Here is a 20,286-nt window from a genome sequence, read left to right on the forward strand (position 1 = left end):
TGACACCAAATAAAGAAAAGTGTAAAGTTATTCACATGAGTACTAAAACAAATCCGCTAAATTTCGATTGCACGATAAGTCACACAATCTGAAGACTGTAAGTTCAACTAAATACTTAGGTATTACAATTACAAATAACCTATGAAACTTCCTGGCAGATTAAAACTGTGTGCCCGACCGAGACTCGAACTCGGGACCTTTGCCTTTCGCAGGCAAGTGCTCTACCATCTGAGCTACCGAAGCACGACTCACGCCCGGTACTCACAGCTTTACTTCTGCCAGTACCTCGCCTCCTACCTTCCAAACTTTACAGAAGCTCTCCTGCGAACCTTGCAGAACTAGCACTCCTGAAAGAAAGGATATTGCGGAGACATGGCTTAGCCACAGCCTGGGGGATGTTTCCAGAATGAGATTTTCACTCTGCAGCAGAGTGAGTCGTGCTTCGGTAGCTCAGATGGTAGAGCACTTGCCCGCGAAAGGCAAAGGTCCCGAGTTTGAGTCTCAGTCGGGCACACAGTTTTAATCTGCCAGGAAGTTTCATATCAGCGCACACTCCGCTGCAGAGTGAAAATCTCATTCTGGATACAAATAATCTAAATTGGAATGATCACATAGGTAATGTTGTTGGTAGAGCAAATCAAAGACTGCGATTCATTGGCAGAACACTTAGGAGGTGCAACAGATCTGCTAAAGAGGCTGTTTACACTACACTTGTCTGGAGTATTGCTGTGCGGTGTGGGACCCGCATGAGGTGGGACTGACAGATGACATCGAAAAAGTTCAAAGAAGGGTGGCTCGTTTTGTTTTATCGGGAAATAAGGGAGATAGTGCCACAGACATGATACATGAATTGAAGTGGCAATCATTAAAACAAAGAAGTTTTTCATTGCAACAGGATCTTCTTATGAAATTTCAATCACCAGTTCCACCTCCAATTGCAAAAACATTCTGTTGGCACCTACCTACACAGGGAGAAATGATCATCACGATAAAATAAGAGAAGTCAGAAAAATTTAAGTGCTCGTTTGTCCCGCTTGCCATTCGAGAGTGGAATGGTAGAGAGACAGCTTGAAGGTGGTTCGTTGAATGCTCTGCTATGCTCTTAATTATGAATAGCAGAGTAATCATGTAGATGTAGATGTATATCCCCAGAGTAAATATGCTGCAGCTGTTAATTGCAGCAATATAAACTTCAGCAGGGTCCATTTCCATCAAACTGGGTAAGAAAGAGAACCTTTCAGAAAGCTCTTTGTAGACACTAAGATGATTATTGAGCTCTGTAGATAGTCTGTTCAGTATAATTAAATAATTTGTCTTCAGTATATCACCTTCAAATAAGTTTTGCAAACCACTGTTTCATTAGAGACTCGGAGTCTGAAGTAGACTCAAACACATTAGCACAGTCAAAACTGTTTTGACCTAACTCGAATGAAGCTAATAATAATTCCCACAAGATTTTGCCACCCCTAAGAATATGCCACTCAGGACCTGGGCCCATGTGGCCCATGCGGTAAATACAGGGCTGCATGCATGAGGTGCTGCCAGCATGTGCAGTGGTAACACGATAATAGATAGCAGCAGGCAGATACGCATAGACAGTAATGAGAAGAATTATCACAAGAAATAATACCAAATGACTGTGTTTGTACAGAAGTTAAAGAGTTCAATAAAACTTGGGAATTTCACAAATTCCAAACTACCATGTTACAAAGAAACTGTATTGGCGAAAATATAGAAGTATTTATAATAATCATTACGTAACTATGAATTGAAACTTAATGACAAAAATTATCTTTCCTATAGAATGTGAATCAGAAAATAGGTACAATATACTTTTTAGGTTTTCCTTTATATAACTTATTACAGCAGGATAAGTGTACACTAAATGTCCACAATAACATGACAATTTAAATTCTTTAGGTTGTCTTTTCACAAAGCAGTAAATGTATGTTCCAAGTGTGAACTGTGACATTATCATGTTCCTCATTGTCTGTGTCACTGCATTAAGAGCTAGATAATTAGGTAGTCAAAGTAATGTATCTTTTCCAGTTTTCTCGGTGAGTTTCATATTTTTGGCAGTTCTCAAAATCTGTTTCTTTACAAGTGTCATTAATATTACATTCCACCATATAGTTTGTGGCAATACAGTTAAGTAAAATACACAGAGATGTCAGATGTTTGGTATCAGGTTGTATACTAATTTGGTGTGCTGTAATGTTCAGTTAATATACACGGTTTGTCTCATTACAGTGTGCAATATGGTGTGTAGTTCATTCGGTCACAAAGCTTGCAAGGATGCTGCTGGTGGACGTTAGTGACAGTGGGCCTGTGAGAGTGAGGAAACAATGCATACTGAAGCAGCTTCCTGGGGAGGTAGAGGATCGGGATTTCTGGAAGTAAAAAGTGGCAGGCGTCTTCAGGCAGAGGGGAGGAATTGCGACCAAGACCAGCCAGTCACTGAACAGCTGACTGGAGACAGGAGACAGAACTTGCTAAACGGCACTAGAGTAATCTGTACACAACAGTATTGAAAGCAAGATAAACAGAATAAAAAAGTGTGTATTAAGAGGTTCTAATGATGAGTAACAATAGTAATATGATGGTAAATCAGCAGTAAATAAAAATGGTAGAAAGAGAGTAAATTAATAGTCTGAATCTGTGTTGTGGGAGAATATTGAAATAATAGTGGAATAACACACTATATTATTTCTGGAAGTATGAGAATTTAACGGAAAATTTATAATTATTATTAATAGTAGACTTAACCAAACAAATGATAATAACATGAAACTGTTTTAAAGAAATATTGGTAATGAAAGTATGAGAATTGAGCAGAAAATTTATAATTAGTACTAAAAGTAAACCTAAACAAACAAATGATAGTAACATGAAACTATTTAAAGGAAAGTATTACAAAAAATAAATTGTTTGTTTACAGAATAAAGAGAGAAAAATAAACGCACAAAAACTAGAGGCAGCAAGAGTTCAGATGTTTTCGCTCCTAAAGCTCAGGCATTTGAGTTCATCTGCCTTGCAGACTGATCTTTTCCCTTTTTCGGTGTTGACTGTTATCTTGTTGTTAGTCCACATGTTTTGTTGCTCAGATCGTGAGGTCACAATGTTTGAAATCTGTAGTCTTTCAGAAGTGAGATCCTCACATTCACTATTATGGGTCTAGGTTTTGAATTCTGCATGCAATTAGAAAGTTCCGTTTTGTCTGCAGTGCTTTCATTTGGATAATTTCTCAAGTGATCCAGAAACATTAATTGCATTTGTTTCACACATGCTGAAGAACTTGCTTCTCCAATTCATGAATCCTCACCTGATTTGGTCCCCTGACAGTCTGACCTGTAGAGTTGGGTACCTTTAATTTATTAATTTAATTTATTTTTCATCTAATGCCACCTAAGAACATTAACTTCTGTGATGATAAGTTTTCTTCCTGCTGCATAGTAGTTTGTAGCCTTTGCTTCATGAATAACACATTAACTTAAGTTAGTGTAATATTGTGTACATAAGCCATTTATGAACTGCAAACTTGTAGATCCATGTTTCTCAACAGTCATGGCTGTTTTTGAATCCATTACTGATAGCTACAATTTGCTTATCTCCCGCCATTAAGCAAACTTAATAACAACTAGCTCCCTATGACTGAAATAGCAGAAATCGGACCCCTTTGGGTTAACTTCATCATTTGTTGCTATCCTTGAAAAACATCAATGCTGTAGAGCAGTAGTTGCTTTAGTAGTGTTTCATGTGTTGTGCCAGATTTTGAATGTTATGTGTGAACATATTTCTGAATGAATTCCTATAATTGGCACTACATCAAAATTTTCTGCTTGCTTGCCACTAACCTCCATACATTCGTCCAAGTTGATGTAACTGCAATTCATTTCACCCACATCTCCAAAATTGCCCAATCTGCACGTGAACTCAACAGCCAATGCTTCATCTGAGAATTAAGATGACCCCTATATTAAGCTGTTAACATAAAAATATTATGAAAAGGATAGTTTTACTCACCATATAGCGCAGATGCTGAGTCGCAGATGGGCACAATAAAAAGATAGTCAGAAAGTGAACTTTTGGCCAACAAGGCCTTTGTTGAAAATTGACTATGTACACACACACACACACACACACACACACACACACACACACACACACACCAAAATGCAGCTCACACACGTACGGCCACAGTCTTTGGCATCAGCTCCCAGGGACTGGTCATGTGTGTGCGAGTTGCATTTCCATGTGTGTGCGTGCGCATGCCCGCGTGTTTTGCCCATTTTTGAAAAAGGTCTTGTTAGCTGGAAGCTCACTTCCCAGCAGCCCTTTTGGTGTGCCTATCTGCAACATAGCATCTCTTGTATATGGTGAGTTGCAACTATCGTTTTCATAATATTGTTACATTCCAGCCTGTATTTTCCATTGTTTGATTAACATAAAAATGCTGACATCAGCAACCAATGCTTTGTCTGTGAATGTAAGATATTCCTGTAATTTTCAAATGATGACTTTGGGAAATTTACACATTTCAGACAATAACTTTCCCAGTGGGTGGACAAGTACATTCATATTAAACAATGAAAAATCAAGGATGAATCAACCGTGAAATAGGGTAGATTGCTACTCCTCATGTAGAAGGTAGATGATGTTGAGCGGCAGACAACCACGTTTAAAAGTAGACTAAGCTATCAGGCAAAGTCTAAGTCAGTCAGTCTCTCTCTCTCTCTCTCTCTCTCTCTCTCTCTCTCTCTCTCTCCCCCCCTCTCTCTCCCTTCCCCCCCTCTCTCTCTTTCTCTCTCTCCCCCCCCCCCCCCCTCTCTCTCTCTCTCTCCCTCCCCCCCCCCCCCCTCTCTCTCTCTCTCTCTCTCTCTCTCTCTCTCTCTCTCTCTCTCCCTCCCTCTCCCTCTCCCCCCCCCCCCCCCCCCACACACACACACACAAATGACCATATCTGGTCGTTGAGTTGAGGCCTGAATTTCTTGACTAAGAATTTGGTTTAATAGCTTAGTCTACCTTTAAATGTACCTGTCTGCCACTCATTGCCTCTTTTATGCGGTCTGTCCTATTTCACTGTTATACTCATAGTAATAATTAAGATTACTTCATGTAATATTTTCAAGTATTCTCAGTTTCATACATTAGCAGTCTTTACGTGTCACAAACATGAATTGCTGTGGCATCTCATATGCAAAACATATACATTAGTTTACGATGTCAATTTTATTTCTTCCATGGATGACTCTGAGAACCTACCAGAGGGATCAGCCTCAGATGTGCCAACTTTGGAACATTTTACCGTAATTCTTTCTTAGTTGTGAAGCCCCAGCTTCACTAAATCATACATCCGGAACATGCACTTAGAGGACAAATAGACCTGAAATTCATTATAATTATAATTAAATAGGCTATCACTTGCTGTCTTTTCCCATTAGGTTTGGAATAGTACATAATTATCCCTACTTTCTGTTGTCTGTGTTTCTGTTAATGTTGCCATGTACTTGCACTAAAACATTTTCTATTACAGCCAGTACATCAAAAAGTAATTTGTAGCACATTGATGACATAGTTATGTTTTCGTTTTGCCTTGAATGTCTGTCTGCGGTGAGGCTTATTGGTCTGAATGTGACTGAAAATCATTGTATGCAGCACATGCTATTTTGACAGTATAATGAAAAGGATAGATTGCTATTCACCGACAGAGAAAACATTGAGTCATAGGTGGGCAAAACAAAAAGCTGCAGTGTACTAAGCTTTTGTCCAAAAGACCTTCTTCTGATGTAGAAAATATTCGCACAAGCATGCACATGGCCTCTGTCTCTGGCTGCTGTCAGACACAGTGGTGCCTTTTTGTTGTTCCTGTCTGCAACTCATCACCACTTCTCTATGGCGAGTACCAATCTGTCCTTTTCACAATATTGTTATTATGCCATTCTGGACTTACATTTTTTTATTTTGCATATGCTCTTTCATGAGACAGCTTAGGTTTTTGTATCACTGCAGTCTTATGATCAACAGTTCACGGCATCGAAAGTGTAACAGTGCATCTGCTTTGTGTCATAGACAGCTTGATCACATATCTTAGGAGTTTAGGTAGTTTAACCAGTGAATAATGTAGTAAGAACCCTTGTTTTTCCTCCAATAAAATGGAAAAATCCTTCTCTGAGTTAACTTTTTCTCTTAACTTTTTTCTTTTGATATATTTGGTCATTTCCAAGCAATTGTTTCTGTTATTAAAACTTAAGTCAGTCAGGCAGATGAGAAACAATATTTCTTGTTCTTTAGGCTTTTCTTCATCATAAATCCTCCATATATATTTAATAATTAATCTGGGCTCAATAAATACCTGTTCAGGGTTTTTTTAAACAGTGGGTAGGAAATTAAAAACATAGGGCCTGAATACATTGAAAGAACCAGAAGGTTACAGAATTCCGAAGGCAGCAGGCAACCAAGTAGGAAAAAAAGACAAGATCCAATAGAAATTTTTGGATAACACGCGAGATATTAACAAAATAATTTAAAAAGTTCATTGACACAATAAGAAATTTATTTAACTGGTAAAATAAGGAAATATAAAAATAGAGCAAATAAAGCATGTGAAAGGAATACAGATGTGTAAAGAATGTGATCAACAGGGAGTGTAAAACGGCAAAGCAGGAACTGCTAGAAGAGATTTGAAAAGTTGTAGAAGCATGCCTGACCACCTGAAAGATAGATGTCATCAACAGGAAAATTAAAGAAACTTTTGAAGATAAGAGAAGCAGCTATAAGAATATCAAGAGACCAGATACCAAGCCAGTGCTTAGCAAAGAAGGGAAGGCTGAAAGATGAAAGGAATTTAAAGAAACGTGATACAAAATAAATAAACTTCAAGACAGTATTGTGGAAAGTGATGGAAGATATGGTAGTGTGAAAAGAATTTAATAGAACACTGAATGACCTGAGTAGAAACAAGGAAACTAGACTGGACAACATTCTCTCAGAAGAGCCCCTCAGAGAACCCATCATGACAAAACTATACCAACTGTATGCAAGATATGAGACGTAAAATGGAATGCCCCCACATATCAAGAAGACTGTAATAATCCCATTTTCAAAGAATGACAATTTTGAATCATACAGAACCATCAATTTCATCATGGTTGAAAAATACTGATGTGAATTATGTACAAAAGAGTGGAAAAACTGGTTGAAACCAATCTGAGGGAAGATAAGTTTGGGTTTTACAGAATGTGGGAACACATGGGAGAATAGTGAGCTTATGACCTCTTAAGGAAGTAGGTTCAGGTAAGGCACTCCTTAGTGTATAGCCTTTGTAGATTTAGAGAAAGTTATTAGGAGAGTTGCCTGCAATACACTCTTCAAAATTCTGCAGGTGTCAGGGATAAAATACAGGGAACAAAAGGTTATCTACAACTTGTACAGAAAGAAGACCGCGGGTATATAGAGTCAGTGAACTTAAAAATGAAGTGGTAGTTGAGAAAGAAGTGATACATGGTTGCAGCCTATCTGTCATGTTGTTCAGTCTGTACACAGAGAAAGCTATGAAGGAATCCAAAGAAAAATTCTGGAAGCATATTGATTTTCAGCTAGAAGAAATAAAAATCATGGGGTTTGCAGATGACATTGCAGTTGTCTGAGATGGTAAAAGACTTGGAAGAAACTTAAATGGAATGAATAGCTTCCAGAAAACAGATTATGAGATTCATGGAAAAAAAGAGAGAGAGAGAGAGAGAGAGTGGATAATCAAATTAAATTAGAAGGTGCTGAGGGAATTAGATTAGCAAATGAGACACCAAAAGTAGTACATGAATTTTGCTATTTTGGCAGTAAAATAACAGACAGTGGCTGAAGTGGAGAGAATAAAAAAGAAAAGAGGGGAATTAACTTGATGGAAAGAAGGGAGCAGTTGATAAGGTACACCCTGAGGCATCAGTGAATAGTCAGTTTGGTGATGGAGGGGCATGTGAGGAGGTAAACATTGAGGGAAATGTAGTCTTGACTACAGTGAGCAAGTTTGAGTGGATGTAGGTTGCAGTTGTTGTGCAGAAATGTAGAGGCTTGCACAGGATATACTAACACCGAAATCTAAATTACACTAATCTGCAGACCAAAGTTCACAACGATAACAGTAACAACAACAATAACAGAAAAAGCACCTCGACTCATGATAGTATAAATCCCCAAATTATTTATGATATTAAACTTGTTAGTGAATTTTTTTTCTGATTTCATATTGTTTTTAGTGATTCATCATTTGGGTAAATTATTTACAGCGCTGTACGGTAACATGAAGCTGGGCTGATCTTGTATACCATTCTGAGAGTTAGTCATAACCTAACAGTTTTCCGTGAAGCAATGTTTTTAGAGTGTAACAATGAAGTTTTTGTTGTTGTAAGTTTTAAGTAAAATGAGTGCAACACGTCCCTGTTACAGCTAAAACTTCGCCATGTCATGAACCAGTTCTAATAATAAATTATTGTTTTGCCAAGCAAGTATTTCAATGACTTGACCAGACCATTCATAGATTTATAGTACCCAATTTACAGCACAAAAGACATTTATTAACACTTGCTAAATACACTTCAACATAGTTTGAAAAAAGTTATTGATCTTGAGAAGTTCTCAGGACTGCAAATGAAAACAGTTATGTAGGCACAGTTTGAAATACTGCGGTGGAAACTGCTCATAAGTGAGGCAGAATTCAACCAATCATACTAGGAAAAGGATAGAGTGCTACCCTCAGTGGGTGATCTTTATGGTGACTAGCAATCTATTCTCTTTGTAGTATTGTTGATATTCCAGCCTGTAGTTTCCGTTGGCAGAAATGAATCACTTAGCCAACTGATCAAACAGTCCACTGGAAAAGAACTTCATAGCAGCCAGAAGACAGTCACTTACACACAGATTACCAGCAGGCCCAGTCATAATACTGGAAGTCCAAAGAATAAAGTGTCACGCAGAGTTATTGGCAATACTTCAGTTGTCCACGGCAAGGAATGCATCAACTGGCAAACAGAAGTGAGATTTTGCCTGCAGCCACTTGGCCTTTGATTGGCCGAGCTACTGCCTGTGCAACCTGCCAGCCAGAGATGCTGTGATGCTCACTGCTCAGAGTGACTGCAGTGTATTTAGGTATTGTGAGATTTATCGACAGTATTGATATGTGTAGCAGGGTTACAAGACATGGAGTATTCCTGTTGAGCAGTCATGTCAGCTCCTTTTCATATAATTATTTCCGTGAAGATAACATCCTGTTGACCTTTATGCAAACAGTATTCTTCTTCTTTCCCATACTAATAATATATCTGGCCTAAAATATGCAATATTGAGAGAAAGACATGTACTATACATAACAGCTATCACCATGGCCTAAAAGATACGGCCATGTTGTTAGTTTGTACTTTCTTACTGGCTGGAAACAGCTTAAGCATTATTTAAGTTTTTAGTTTTTTATGTGAAAATTAGCAAAAACTGTTGACAGGCAATCACTCTCTTGCAGATGAATTATGGAAGCACATAAGCACTCTTGAGTCCTCGGCATTGTTCTCCTTCCACTCATTGGGCGAGCCACTGGTCATGCCCTGACTGTCATTTGTTGCATTTTCGTCCAGACTGTCTGCATGTGAAGGCCATATGTGGGGTATACTGTCAGATATGACATTTGGCAACCGTGTGTGACATACAGGATCTTGGGGTGCCCAGAGTTACAAGATCAACTCCATTAGGTTGCGTCTTAAAGTAAACAGTGCATACCCTTGCAAGGGCAGTTCTCCGTCTCCTCGTGTTAATAAAATGTCTAGTGCTAACTTACATTGTTAATAGTCAATTCACCATTGGTGCAAAATATCTTTAGATTTGACGCATTTTCTGTTTTTGGCCTTCAGACCATGGACAAAGTGCATTTAATTTCTCCATTCCTTTTCATGATTTGGACTTCTTACTGCGGCCCTACAGCCTGCTGCTTGAGAGTACGTATAGCCAGGCAGAAAATTTTGAGGCACATATTTCTCCTAAGCTGTTGGTGCTCCCAAAGTTTTGTCACCATGGTAAAGGCTGCACTGCAATGTTGGCACATTCAGGGTGTGTTCATTCTGTTTTGTCGAGTCAGTAGACCATCCCTTTGGTGGTAATTCAGAAGCCCGATGGTGCCATGTGCCTTTGCAGTGATTTTAAACAAACAGTCAACAATGTGTCGCAGGTTCGTACACCGGCCATTACTATTGGACACAGTTTCTCAGACTTGCCTCTTCCTCATCTTCCCTTTTTTGCTTTATCAATTTAATCACTTGCATTTTGAAATCTCATCTGTGCCAGGAATTTACCTATGATATTTGGAACAATTGATTCAGAACATTACCTTGATGACATCTGGGTCAAGGGCCCTATGTGCAGGAGGATCATTTACAGAACCTTGAGATGGTTTTCCAATGCCTCCTGGAAAATAGCAAGCTAGAAAAGTGCAGATTTTTCTCCACAAAGGTGCATTGTTTGGTTCATCTGCTTAGTAAGGGTGGTCTCATCCTCACTGGTGACAACATTGAGTCTATTGTCAGGCCTGCTTTCAGCTAAGAACCTGAAGGAACCCAGTCTTTTGGGGAAGATTTCTTATTATGCTTATTTCATTCACCAGGCAGTGCACGTATGCAAGCCTCTTAACCAGCTTCTTCAGGAGCTGAGGATGGCCTTCAGAGATCTGTGTATTATTTTCAACAGATTTGCTCAGTATATAACAAGAAATTTTGCATAAAAGACCAAGACTGGCTGAACAAGATGTGTCACAAACTGAATAAGTACAAGGTTGTACATGGAACAAGCCATTTAACTTTACCTTGTGTGTGCATGCGCTTTTAACATTTCTGAACATTTTAAACAAGTTGCTAGTCTTTGCACCATTTAACATGTCATCAAGCTTTTTCCAGATGGTGTATCTTTGTTCACTATTCCAACACCGGCGAGAACTCTGAGATTACTATTATTATTGTCTGCCAAATTAATAATATGCAGCATGAACAGTAAGGGTCCCAAAACCTTTCCGGGTGCACACCTGTGTTTATTAATTCTTCTAAATGATTAATGGAAAATCTCATATGATATGTGAAACAAATACTAACAAAGAGATAGAGGGGCTGGCCAGTACTTACCTCAGCTCAGTACAGCCGATAGATACACATAAAACACATAAAACAGAACCGAAAATTTACGTTCCTAGTTTTCGGAACAAATGTTCCTTCATCGGGGAGGAGAGAGGGGAAAGAAAGGGAAGAAGGGAAAGGAGATTCAGTTACTCACAACCCAGGTTATGAAGCAACAGGGAAAGGAAAATAGGGAGGGTAGCAAGGATGGAGGCATGGTTGTCAGAAGGAAGCCAAAGATATTCTACTGTAAGTACTGTGCCAGCTTCAAACCAAAGAGGATGCATACAGAAGTAAAGAGGTATATAGTATAAAGATAAACACAACTATGTAGGATGAAAAGATGCATGAATGGCTAAAGAGGAAAGGGAAAGAGGAGAAGACTGAAGAGTAAATGGGATTGAGGTTGTTTAACGTAGGTTCAGTCCAGGGGGATGACAGGATGAAAGGATGTGTTGGAGTGCAAGTTCCCATCTCCGCAGTTCAGAGGGACTGGTGTTGGGTGGGAGAAGCCAAATAGCACATACGGTGTAGCAGGTTCCTAGGTCCCTAGAATTATGCTGGAGGGCATGCTCCGCTACTGGGTATTGGGCATCGCCTAGGCGGACAGTTCGTCTGTGTCCGTTCATGCGCTCAGCCAGTTTAGTTGTTGTCATGCCGATGTAAAAGGCTGTGCAGTGCAGGCATGTCAGTTGATAAATGACATGTGTAGTTTCACACGTGGCCCTGCCTTGAATTGTGTATGTTTTACCAGTAGCGGGGCTGGAGTAGGTGGTTGTGTGGGGATGCATGGGGCAGGTTTTGCAGCGGGGTCGGTTACAGGGGTAGGAACCGCTGGGTGGAGAAGGTAGTCTGGGAATATTGTAGGGTTTAACAAGGATGTTACGGAGGTTAGGGGGGCGACGAAAGGCAACTCTGGGTGGTGTGGGGAGAATTTTGTCAAGGGATGATCTCATTTCAGGGGTTGACTTGAGAAAGTCATATCCCTGGCGGAGTAATTTGTTGATGTTTTCGAGGCCAGGATAATATTGGGTGACAAGGGGGATGCTTCTGTGTGGTCTGGGGGTAGGAACATTGTTGTTGGATGGGGAGGAATGTATTGCTCGGGAAATCTGTTTGCGGACAAGGTCTGCAGGATAGTTGCGGGAGAGGAAAGCATTGGTCAGGTTATTGGTGTAATTGTTGAGGGATTCGTCACTGGAGCAGATACGTTTGCCACGAATACCTAGGCTGTAGGGAAGGGAGCGTTTGATGTGGAAAGGATGGCAGCTATCAAAGTGAAGGTACTGTTGTTTGTTTGTGGGTTTGATATGGACAGAGGTGTGGATGTGAGCTTCAACAAGATGAAGGTCAACATCCAGGAAGGTGGCTTGGGTTTTGGAGAAGGACCAGGTGAAATTCAGATTCGAAAAGGAGTTGAGGTTATGGAGGAAATTAAGGAGTGTTTCTTCACCATGAGTCCAGACCACAAAGATGTCATCTATAAACCTATACCAGGCCAGGGGAAGCAGCTGTTGGGTCTTCAGGAAAGCCTCCATGCGGCCCATGAAGAGGTTGGCATAGGACGGAGCCATCCTGGTTCCCATGGCCGTTCCCCTGATTTGTTTGTAGGTCTGGCCTTCAAAAGTGAAGTAATTATGGGTGAGGATGAAGTTGGTAAGTGTGATAAGGAATGAGGTTTTTGTAAGATCTTCGGGTGGGCGTTGGGAGAGGTAGTGCTCAAGGGCAGAGAGACCATGGGTATGTGGGATGTTTGTGTAAAGGGATGTAGCATCTATGGTGACAAGAAAGGTTTCAGGTGGGAGGGGAGTGGGAATGGATTTGAGGCGTTCTAGGAAGTGGTTTGTGTCTTTGATGTAGGATGGGAGTCTGCGGGTGATAGGTTGCAGGTGCTGGTCTACCAGAGCTGAGATACGTTCGGTTGGGGCTTTGAAGCCTGCCACAATGGGACGACCAGGATGGTTCTCTTTGTGGATTTTGGGTAATAGGTAGAAGGTAGGGGTAAGTGGCTCAGGTGGAAGCCATTGTGAGGCCTTGTGAGGGACCTTGGATTTTTAGGATTTTTTGCAGCTCAGTCTGGATGGAGGGAATGGGATCCTGGGTAACAGCTTTGTAGATTGAGGTGTCGGAGAGTTGACGCAGTTCTTCTGCCACATACTCCACACGGTCAAGTACGACAGTTGTGGAGCCTTTATCCGCCGGGAGGATGACAATAGAGCGGTCTATTTTCAGCTCCTTAATGGCACGGGATTCAGCTGGGGTGATGTTGGGGGTTGTTGGGATGTTCTTCAAGAAGGACTGGGAGGCAATACTGGATGTGAGGAATTCCTGAAATGTCTGCAAGGGATGGTTTTGGGGGAGGGGAGGAGGATCCCTTTGAGAAGGCAGTCGGAACTGTTCTAGACAGGGTTCAACACTGGTTCTAGTATCTCGGGGCTGTGTTTGGGTAGTGAAGTGATATTTCCAGTTGAGGTTCCGGGTGAATGAGAGGAGATCTTTAACCAGGGCGGTGTGGTTGAATTTAGGCGTGGGGCTAAAGGTTAAGCCTTTTGATAGAACAGGTGTCTCTGGAGGAGAGAGGGATCTGGATGAGAGGTTTAGGACTGAATTGGGACTGGTGATATGTGGCATTTGACTGTGGTTATAGTTGAGATTTGGTCTGTGTGGGGTATGTGCTGGGATGGGGAGATTGAGTAGGGTGGCTAGGCTAGGTTTGTTGGCTATGAGGGGGGTTTGTTGAAGGTTCTGTTGTGGTTGGTGTTTGTGAGGGTTAGGGAGATTGTTGTGAGTAACTGAATCTCCTTTCCCTTCTTCCCTTTCTTTCCCCTCTCTCCTCCCCGATGAAGGAACATTTGTTCCGAAAGCTAGGAACGTAAATTTTCGGTTCTGTTTTATGTGTTTTATGTGTATCTATCGGCTGTACTGAGCTGAGGTAAGTACTGGCCAGCCCCTCTCTCTCTCTGTTAGTATTTATTAATTCTTCTTCCAAACTAACTTGCTTCAACCTCCCTAACAAGAAATCCCCAATCCAGTCTCAAATTTAGTTTGATTTGGTTAATGAGCTTTGCTGTGGCACTGAGTCAAAATCTTTTCTGAATTAATGAAAAAGCTTTAAAAATGACTTAGTTTGGAGGGACCTGAATGTATGTGAAATAGGAGGTAAAATCAAAGAAATTAAAGATAGCTCTCTCACTGAACAGAATGCAGGAAAGAAAATTACCAGAAGGAATTTCATCTCATATGTCGAATGGTTGAAGAGACATTGAAAGAGCAGTGGAACTTGGGCAAGAATTTCCTCTGTGGCTGGAATGGGCAGAGGGTCTTTTCCATAACAGAAGAGGAAGGACTTTGTCAAGCAACTGCATTTCACACTTTGGGCCAATAATTCTAGCTGTAAATCCGTCCACACATTGCACACATCAAAAGAAATGGAAGTGAAAATTTCATTAAAAATTTTCTGAAAGGCTGAAAACCAGTATCATTTGCATATAATTTAGTGTAATTTAGTACCATTCATATGCATATTATTAAAAATATGAAGTGACTAACAATTTGGTTTTGCCACATAAAAACACCAGGAAAGTGATGTATGACAAAATTAAGCTACACCATCATCCCTATCTAAAGAAATTAAAGATTTGTACTGACCACAGACAGCCACAAGAAGAAGACGGGGGCTAAGCTTTCGAACAAGAAAGTCCTCCTGAAACAGAAAAACATGGACACACACACACCACAGCAATCTAAGTGGGGTTGGTAGTGGTGGAATGGAAAAGGCACAGGTCAGGGAGGGGCAGGGTAGGATGGGGGGGACATAATAAGTGCTGCCTGTGGAAGCATGGAGGGACATGGTCGGAACAGGATAGGTCTGCAGGGTGCAGCATTGGGTAGCTGCACATGTGCATATGGGACAGGGGCTGCACATGTGCATACGGGGTGGGGGGTGACAATAGGTGCGTAAGTGGTGTAGAAGGCTTGTGTAATGCTGGAGTGGAAGCAGAGAAGGTGATAGGTTGGTGGTAGACAGGAACTAGGGAATTGTTACAGATTGTTGCTATTCCATCATGCACTTTCCATTGTTATGACATCATTCACTTTCCATTGTTTTAAATTAAAGATTTCCCTTGAAAATTCACATTGTGATATTGTACAAACACAAGAATGTTTGTCACTATTGTATTGGTTTAAGTGGAGCCATCCCTAAAAACTCTGTGATTATAAATGAAGAACGATGCCGCATCAGAAGGTTGGCATATTCAATGAATGCCAAACAAGATGCTTAAAAATTTTGTGAAAGAGGAAAGATTTTTTCCGTGATGTCATTTTTGTGACAAATCATTTAATAGAATAATAAGATATCTACTGTTGTGGAAAAATAGATTGCTACTCACTGCAGAGATGACACATGGAGTTGCAGATAAGCAAAATGAAAAAAACTGTTACACATTAAGCTTTCGGCCAAGTCTTAATCAGAAACGAGGAAAACACATGCATTCAGACACACTCATGTATTAACACAAGCACAGCTCACACACAAATGTCCATGGTCATCTGTGTGCACTAAGCCCGAATGTAACTGCATATGAGGTGAGCAACTTCCTCTAGCAGCTCATGTCAGATTGAAACTGAAACATGTTGAATGGGACCAACAGTCCATAGTAAGAAGAGGAAGGGGTAGCAGGGTAGAGATGGCGGAAGAGGGAACAGTGCTGCCTGATGCAGCAGGCAGGGACTAGAGGTAGTAGACAAGGCTACCTGATGCTGCATGGGGAGGATGTGGGGGAGGGAGGGAGGGAAGGGAAAAGGGGAGTGGAAAGGAAAGGAGCAGAGAAGGGGAGAAGGTCAATTGGTGCAGTGGCAGAGAGTGGTGAGCAGTGAAGGTGGGGACTTGAATTGGGAGGTGTTGATAGGACAGAGGGGGCAGAAACTGTTGGGACAGATCGCTTGCAGAGAGTAGATTACTGTAGGTTGAGGTCAGAATGATTTCAGGAGTGGAGAATATGTTGTAAGGTTAATTCCCATCTCTGTAGTTCAGAAAAGCTGGTGGTGGAGGGGAGGATCCAGATAGCTTGAAATGTGAAGCAGCCATTGAACTCGATCATCTTATGTTCAGCTACATATTGTGCAACAGGGTGGTTCACTTTACTCTTGGCCACAGTTTGGCAGTGGTTATTCATCCTGATAGATAGCTTTTTCATAGTTGTACCAATATAAAAAGTTGAGCAGTGATTGCAGTAGAGCTGGTACGTGACACGGCTGCTTTCTCAGTTGGCCCAATCTCTGATGGCGTAGGTTAAGCCTTTGACAAGACAGGAATAGGGAGTGCTGGGTGGGTGGATTGGGTAGGTCTTGCACCTTGGTCTTCCACAGGGATACTGTCTGTGTGGCAAGGGGTTGAGGTTGGAGGTGGCATAGGGATGGATTAGGATGTTGTGGAGGTTGGGTGGGCAGTGGAATACCACTTTAGGAGGAGTAGGATGTCCCTCTTTATCAGGGCATGATGATATATAATCCAAGCCCTGACAAAGGATGTGGTTCAGTTATTCCCTATTTCATTGTGGTATTTGGTGACTGGGGGTAGGGGGGCGCTCTTTTGTAGCTGGTTCCTGTGGGGGTGGGGAGGGGGGCAGGATTTGGGGTGTGTTCAGATGTGGCATGAGATGTCTGTTTGCAGACTAGGTCTGGATGATAGAGCCTGTCTGTGAAGGCCTTTGTGAGACTTACAGTGTACTGGGCAGGGAAGCTGCTGTCACTGCAGAAAACTGTCCCTGGGTGGTTAGGCTGTATGGTGCAGTTTTTTTGTTGTGGAAGGGATGGCAACTGTCTAAATGCAGGAACTGTTGGTGGTTTGTGGGCTTAATGTGGAGAGAGTCCTCAAAGAGGAGGTGCTCAATGTCCAGAAATGTGGCACTCTGCGTTGAGAAGGTCAAAGTGAAATGGATGGGAGAGAAGGTGTTGAAATGTCAAATCAAAACACCTTAAGCTGTCTAAATTTCCAGGTTTATTTTATTTTTGCTTGCAGTTTCAGCAATACACTACACCATCTTCAGGCCCTTTGATAGACATGTAGGATGAATTATGGGGCCTGAAAATGGCATAGTGTAACTCTGAAACTGGTACCAAAATAAAATAAAACTGGAAATTTAGATGGCCGAAGGTGTTTTGATTTGACATTTTATGGTGAAAAGCTGAGGTCCTGCAACCATCCAGTGTAAAGATGGACTTACATAGAAGGTATTAAGGTTGTGAAGAAATGAGGATAAGATGTCCTGTCCCTGAGTCCATATCAGGAGGATAGGAGGCTTTTGTATGATTGTGTGTGTGTGTGTGTGTGTGTGTGTGTGTAGGGGGGGGGGGGGCCATAGGCATGGGCATGGGCATGCACATGCGCGCACCTCTTTTCTGATGAAGGCTTGATCAAAACTTTAATGTGTGACAGTCTTTTCATTGTGCCTATCTGCAGCCCAATGTGTCATCTATACCTCTTTACCCTTCCCTTCACCCGCTCAGGTAACTGCTTTCAATAATCAAGTACCAGTTAGTCTTGTTGTGTCCACGGGAGTGTGTGTTTGGGTGTCTGTGTGGTTGTGTGTGTAAATGTGTATACTGTTTCTGCAAAAGAGCTAGTGCTTAAAAGCTGTTGTGAATGCTGTTTTCTGTTGTGTGTTACTGTGCACTATGCATTCATCCACTGTAGGTGAATCCCTTATTTTATGTACTGCTCCAGAAATACAAACATATTTTCATAGTAAAGATACTCATGCAAAGAAATATAAACATATCTTTCCTCTCATGACACTGACAATTACTTAAATCAGTCAGTTGTTTAACAAAGCCATCTTTAGTTTTTTCACCTCAGCTTTTAACTATGCTCATTCTAAAAACTAATAATCACACATATGGAAGGTATTGTAAATCAAGTATTGTGATTTTGTGGATTACTAGGTGATGCCTCACATTGTAAAGGAATTAAGCTTATATTGAGAATTAGAGGCACTGCTTTCATCATGAGTCCTAGACAGCAAAGGCATCAACAGCAATGTCATCTCTATGATCAGGAGTGGGTGGGGGTGGGGTGGAGGGAGGGGGGTGGGGGGGAAAGGTGGTGCTTAGTGTCAAGACTCTCTATTGTATAAGTGGCAGTCACCATTTATTTTAAAGATATCGTAAACAAGAGCACAAAAGAAATTGGAATCTTTTATGTATGTTTATTATCTTCAGAAGATTGTAGTAGTGTGACAGATCACAGGCTGTGCTCTTCAAAAATGGCAGGGGAGTGTGTGTGTGTGTGTGTGTGTGTGTGTGTGTGTGTGTTTTGGTGCTCGCATGCACCACTGAGATGAATTTTGACTAGTGTACATCTGCCATTTTATATTTTCTGTTGTCAAAACCAATTCATGATATTCAAAAATTCATCGCTTTTCTGGTAAGTTTCAACATGTCAGCTACTTCTTGATAGCCACAAATATTTAACAAAATTTTAATTTCTTGTAACTGCAGTTTATGGTAGAAATGAGACAGAGTTCCACATATTTAAAAATTTAGATTCTAATTGAAAAACCTTCATGTGACTCTTCTTTTCTGATTTGCAGTTGTGTGTGCAGATGGCAGTTACTACAAGTTCCTGTTCAACAACAAGGGTGAATGCTCTAGAGATGTATATGCACAATATTTAGAAATGACAGATGATAAATTGTAACATAAGTACCATGAGCACTTCATCAATATTGTGAAAAGTCAGGTACATTCAGACTGTGATTGTGAATGAGCTCATCAGTTGTGAGTAATATTTCTATGTGATAATGTGGCTACTTCAGCAATCAGGTGCACTGAATAGTTATGTAGGTTTCCCAGTCTCTCTCTCTTTCACCTGATGGACAAGCAAGCATTTATGTTCCTTAGTTCCCAATTATCAGAGTGTGTGTGGTTTTTAAGTGGTATTATTTTATAGCCTGGAAGAAAACTGCATTCCATTGTGCTGCAGCTGTAGTTCTTGTGTTTGAGAGCTTGTACTGAATGCATTTATGTAAAATGTGTCATTAGACTATCAGTGTCTTCATGCACATCAGCTCCATGTACTTTTTCAAAAAATATTTTGAGGTTCAGACTCTCACAATAAATTGATGTTGAGAGTTTACGGCAGGGAAGAAGTGACTGAAAAAGTTGAGAATATCAGTGAAACATAGAGAACTGATATCATTGGAAAAGTGTACAAATGAGAACAGAAAGTGTTTAGTGTTATTGATGATGGTAATAGAGCTGTGTGATGTGGTGGTAAGAGATCTTCACATAAAGATTCAACTATTATCTGTGCCTTTTTCTTCTGCTCAGTAAAGCAATTTTCAGCAGAAACATTTCGCTGGGGGCGTGAGGGGGGGGGGGGGGGGGGGGTGCAGGGCAGTACGAAAACCACCAAGATCGCATTGCAGTCAATGGGCTTATTGAATACTTTGTGCCTTCAGAAAAATGACATTGCAAGATGACTGCCACAGTACCATGATGTTCCTCTTAAAAAATTTATTTATGTAGTGATATCTATTACCTTCTTATGTTTGAAATTTTTTTGTGCATCAAGATGTTAAATGGTCTGTGCTGTGAGAGCACTGTAAAAACCACCTGTAATGATACTTATATAAATTTTGTTATTATGTAATTCACAAGTTGTTTGATTTGTAAATGACTTACAAAATTATTGTTGTTCCTTTAATAAGATAAAACCCCTAAAAGTTGCGCTAGACCATGTTTGTAAATACTGTATTGTTAGGAATTTTTTGAAAGTGATGTCCTGTATATTTATTGCCTTGTTATTAAGCTTTTTAACTATATAGCTAAAATGTCATTCTGTCATTAAAAATTTTTTAAAGTGTGTCTAGCATTTTAGAATATAAAATATATGTTACAAATTATTGAAGACCTTATATTCAGTGTGGTTTTTTTCCCTAAATGATATAAGGAACATAGTTCTTTAACAGTTTTGTGTGCTGTTGTAATGCATAAAATGTCGTACTGATGCTAACCATATTTAGCTCCCTTCATAATTACGCAGTAAAGCCTGCATGGCAATAGTAAAACATGAAATATTTTCCTCACAAACACAAGATTACAAGATGTCAAAAATCTTAGTTTTAACATGAAAGGAAGATAA

The 20,286-nt window shown here is 40.5% G+C and overlaps 1 protein-coding gene across 1 annotated transcript in view; it reads left to right on the forward strand.

The window, feature by feature from the left end:
• The window catches only part of LOC124595286 (WD repeat domain phosphoinositide-interacting protein 3), a 128,941-nt gene extending 109,147 nt beyond the window's left edge, over positions 1-19,794 (forward strand). The window contains exon 8 of the mRNA XM_047133969.1: positions 18,734-19,794. Coding sequence (XP_046989925.1) covers positions 18,734-18,840 — 107 coding nt within the window. The 3' untranslated portion in view covers positions 18,841-19,794. The remainder of the gene's footprint in view (positions 1-18,733) is intronic.
• The last annotated feature ends 492 nt before the right edge of the window (positions 19,795-20,286 follow it).

This window comes from Schistocerca americana, chromosome 2 (genome assembly GCF_021461395.2).
Source record: "Schistocerca americana isolate TAMUIC-IGC-003095 chromosome 2, iqSchAmer2.1, whole genome shotgun sequence".
In the NCBI taxonomy this organism is placed as follows: Eukaryota; Metazoa; Arthropoda; class Insecta; order Orthoptera; family Acrididae; genus Schistocerca; species Schistocerca americana.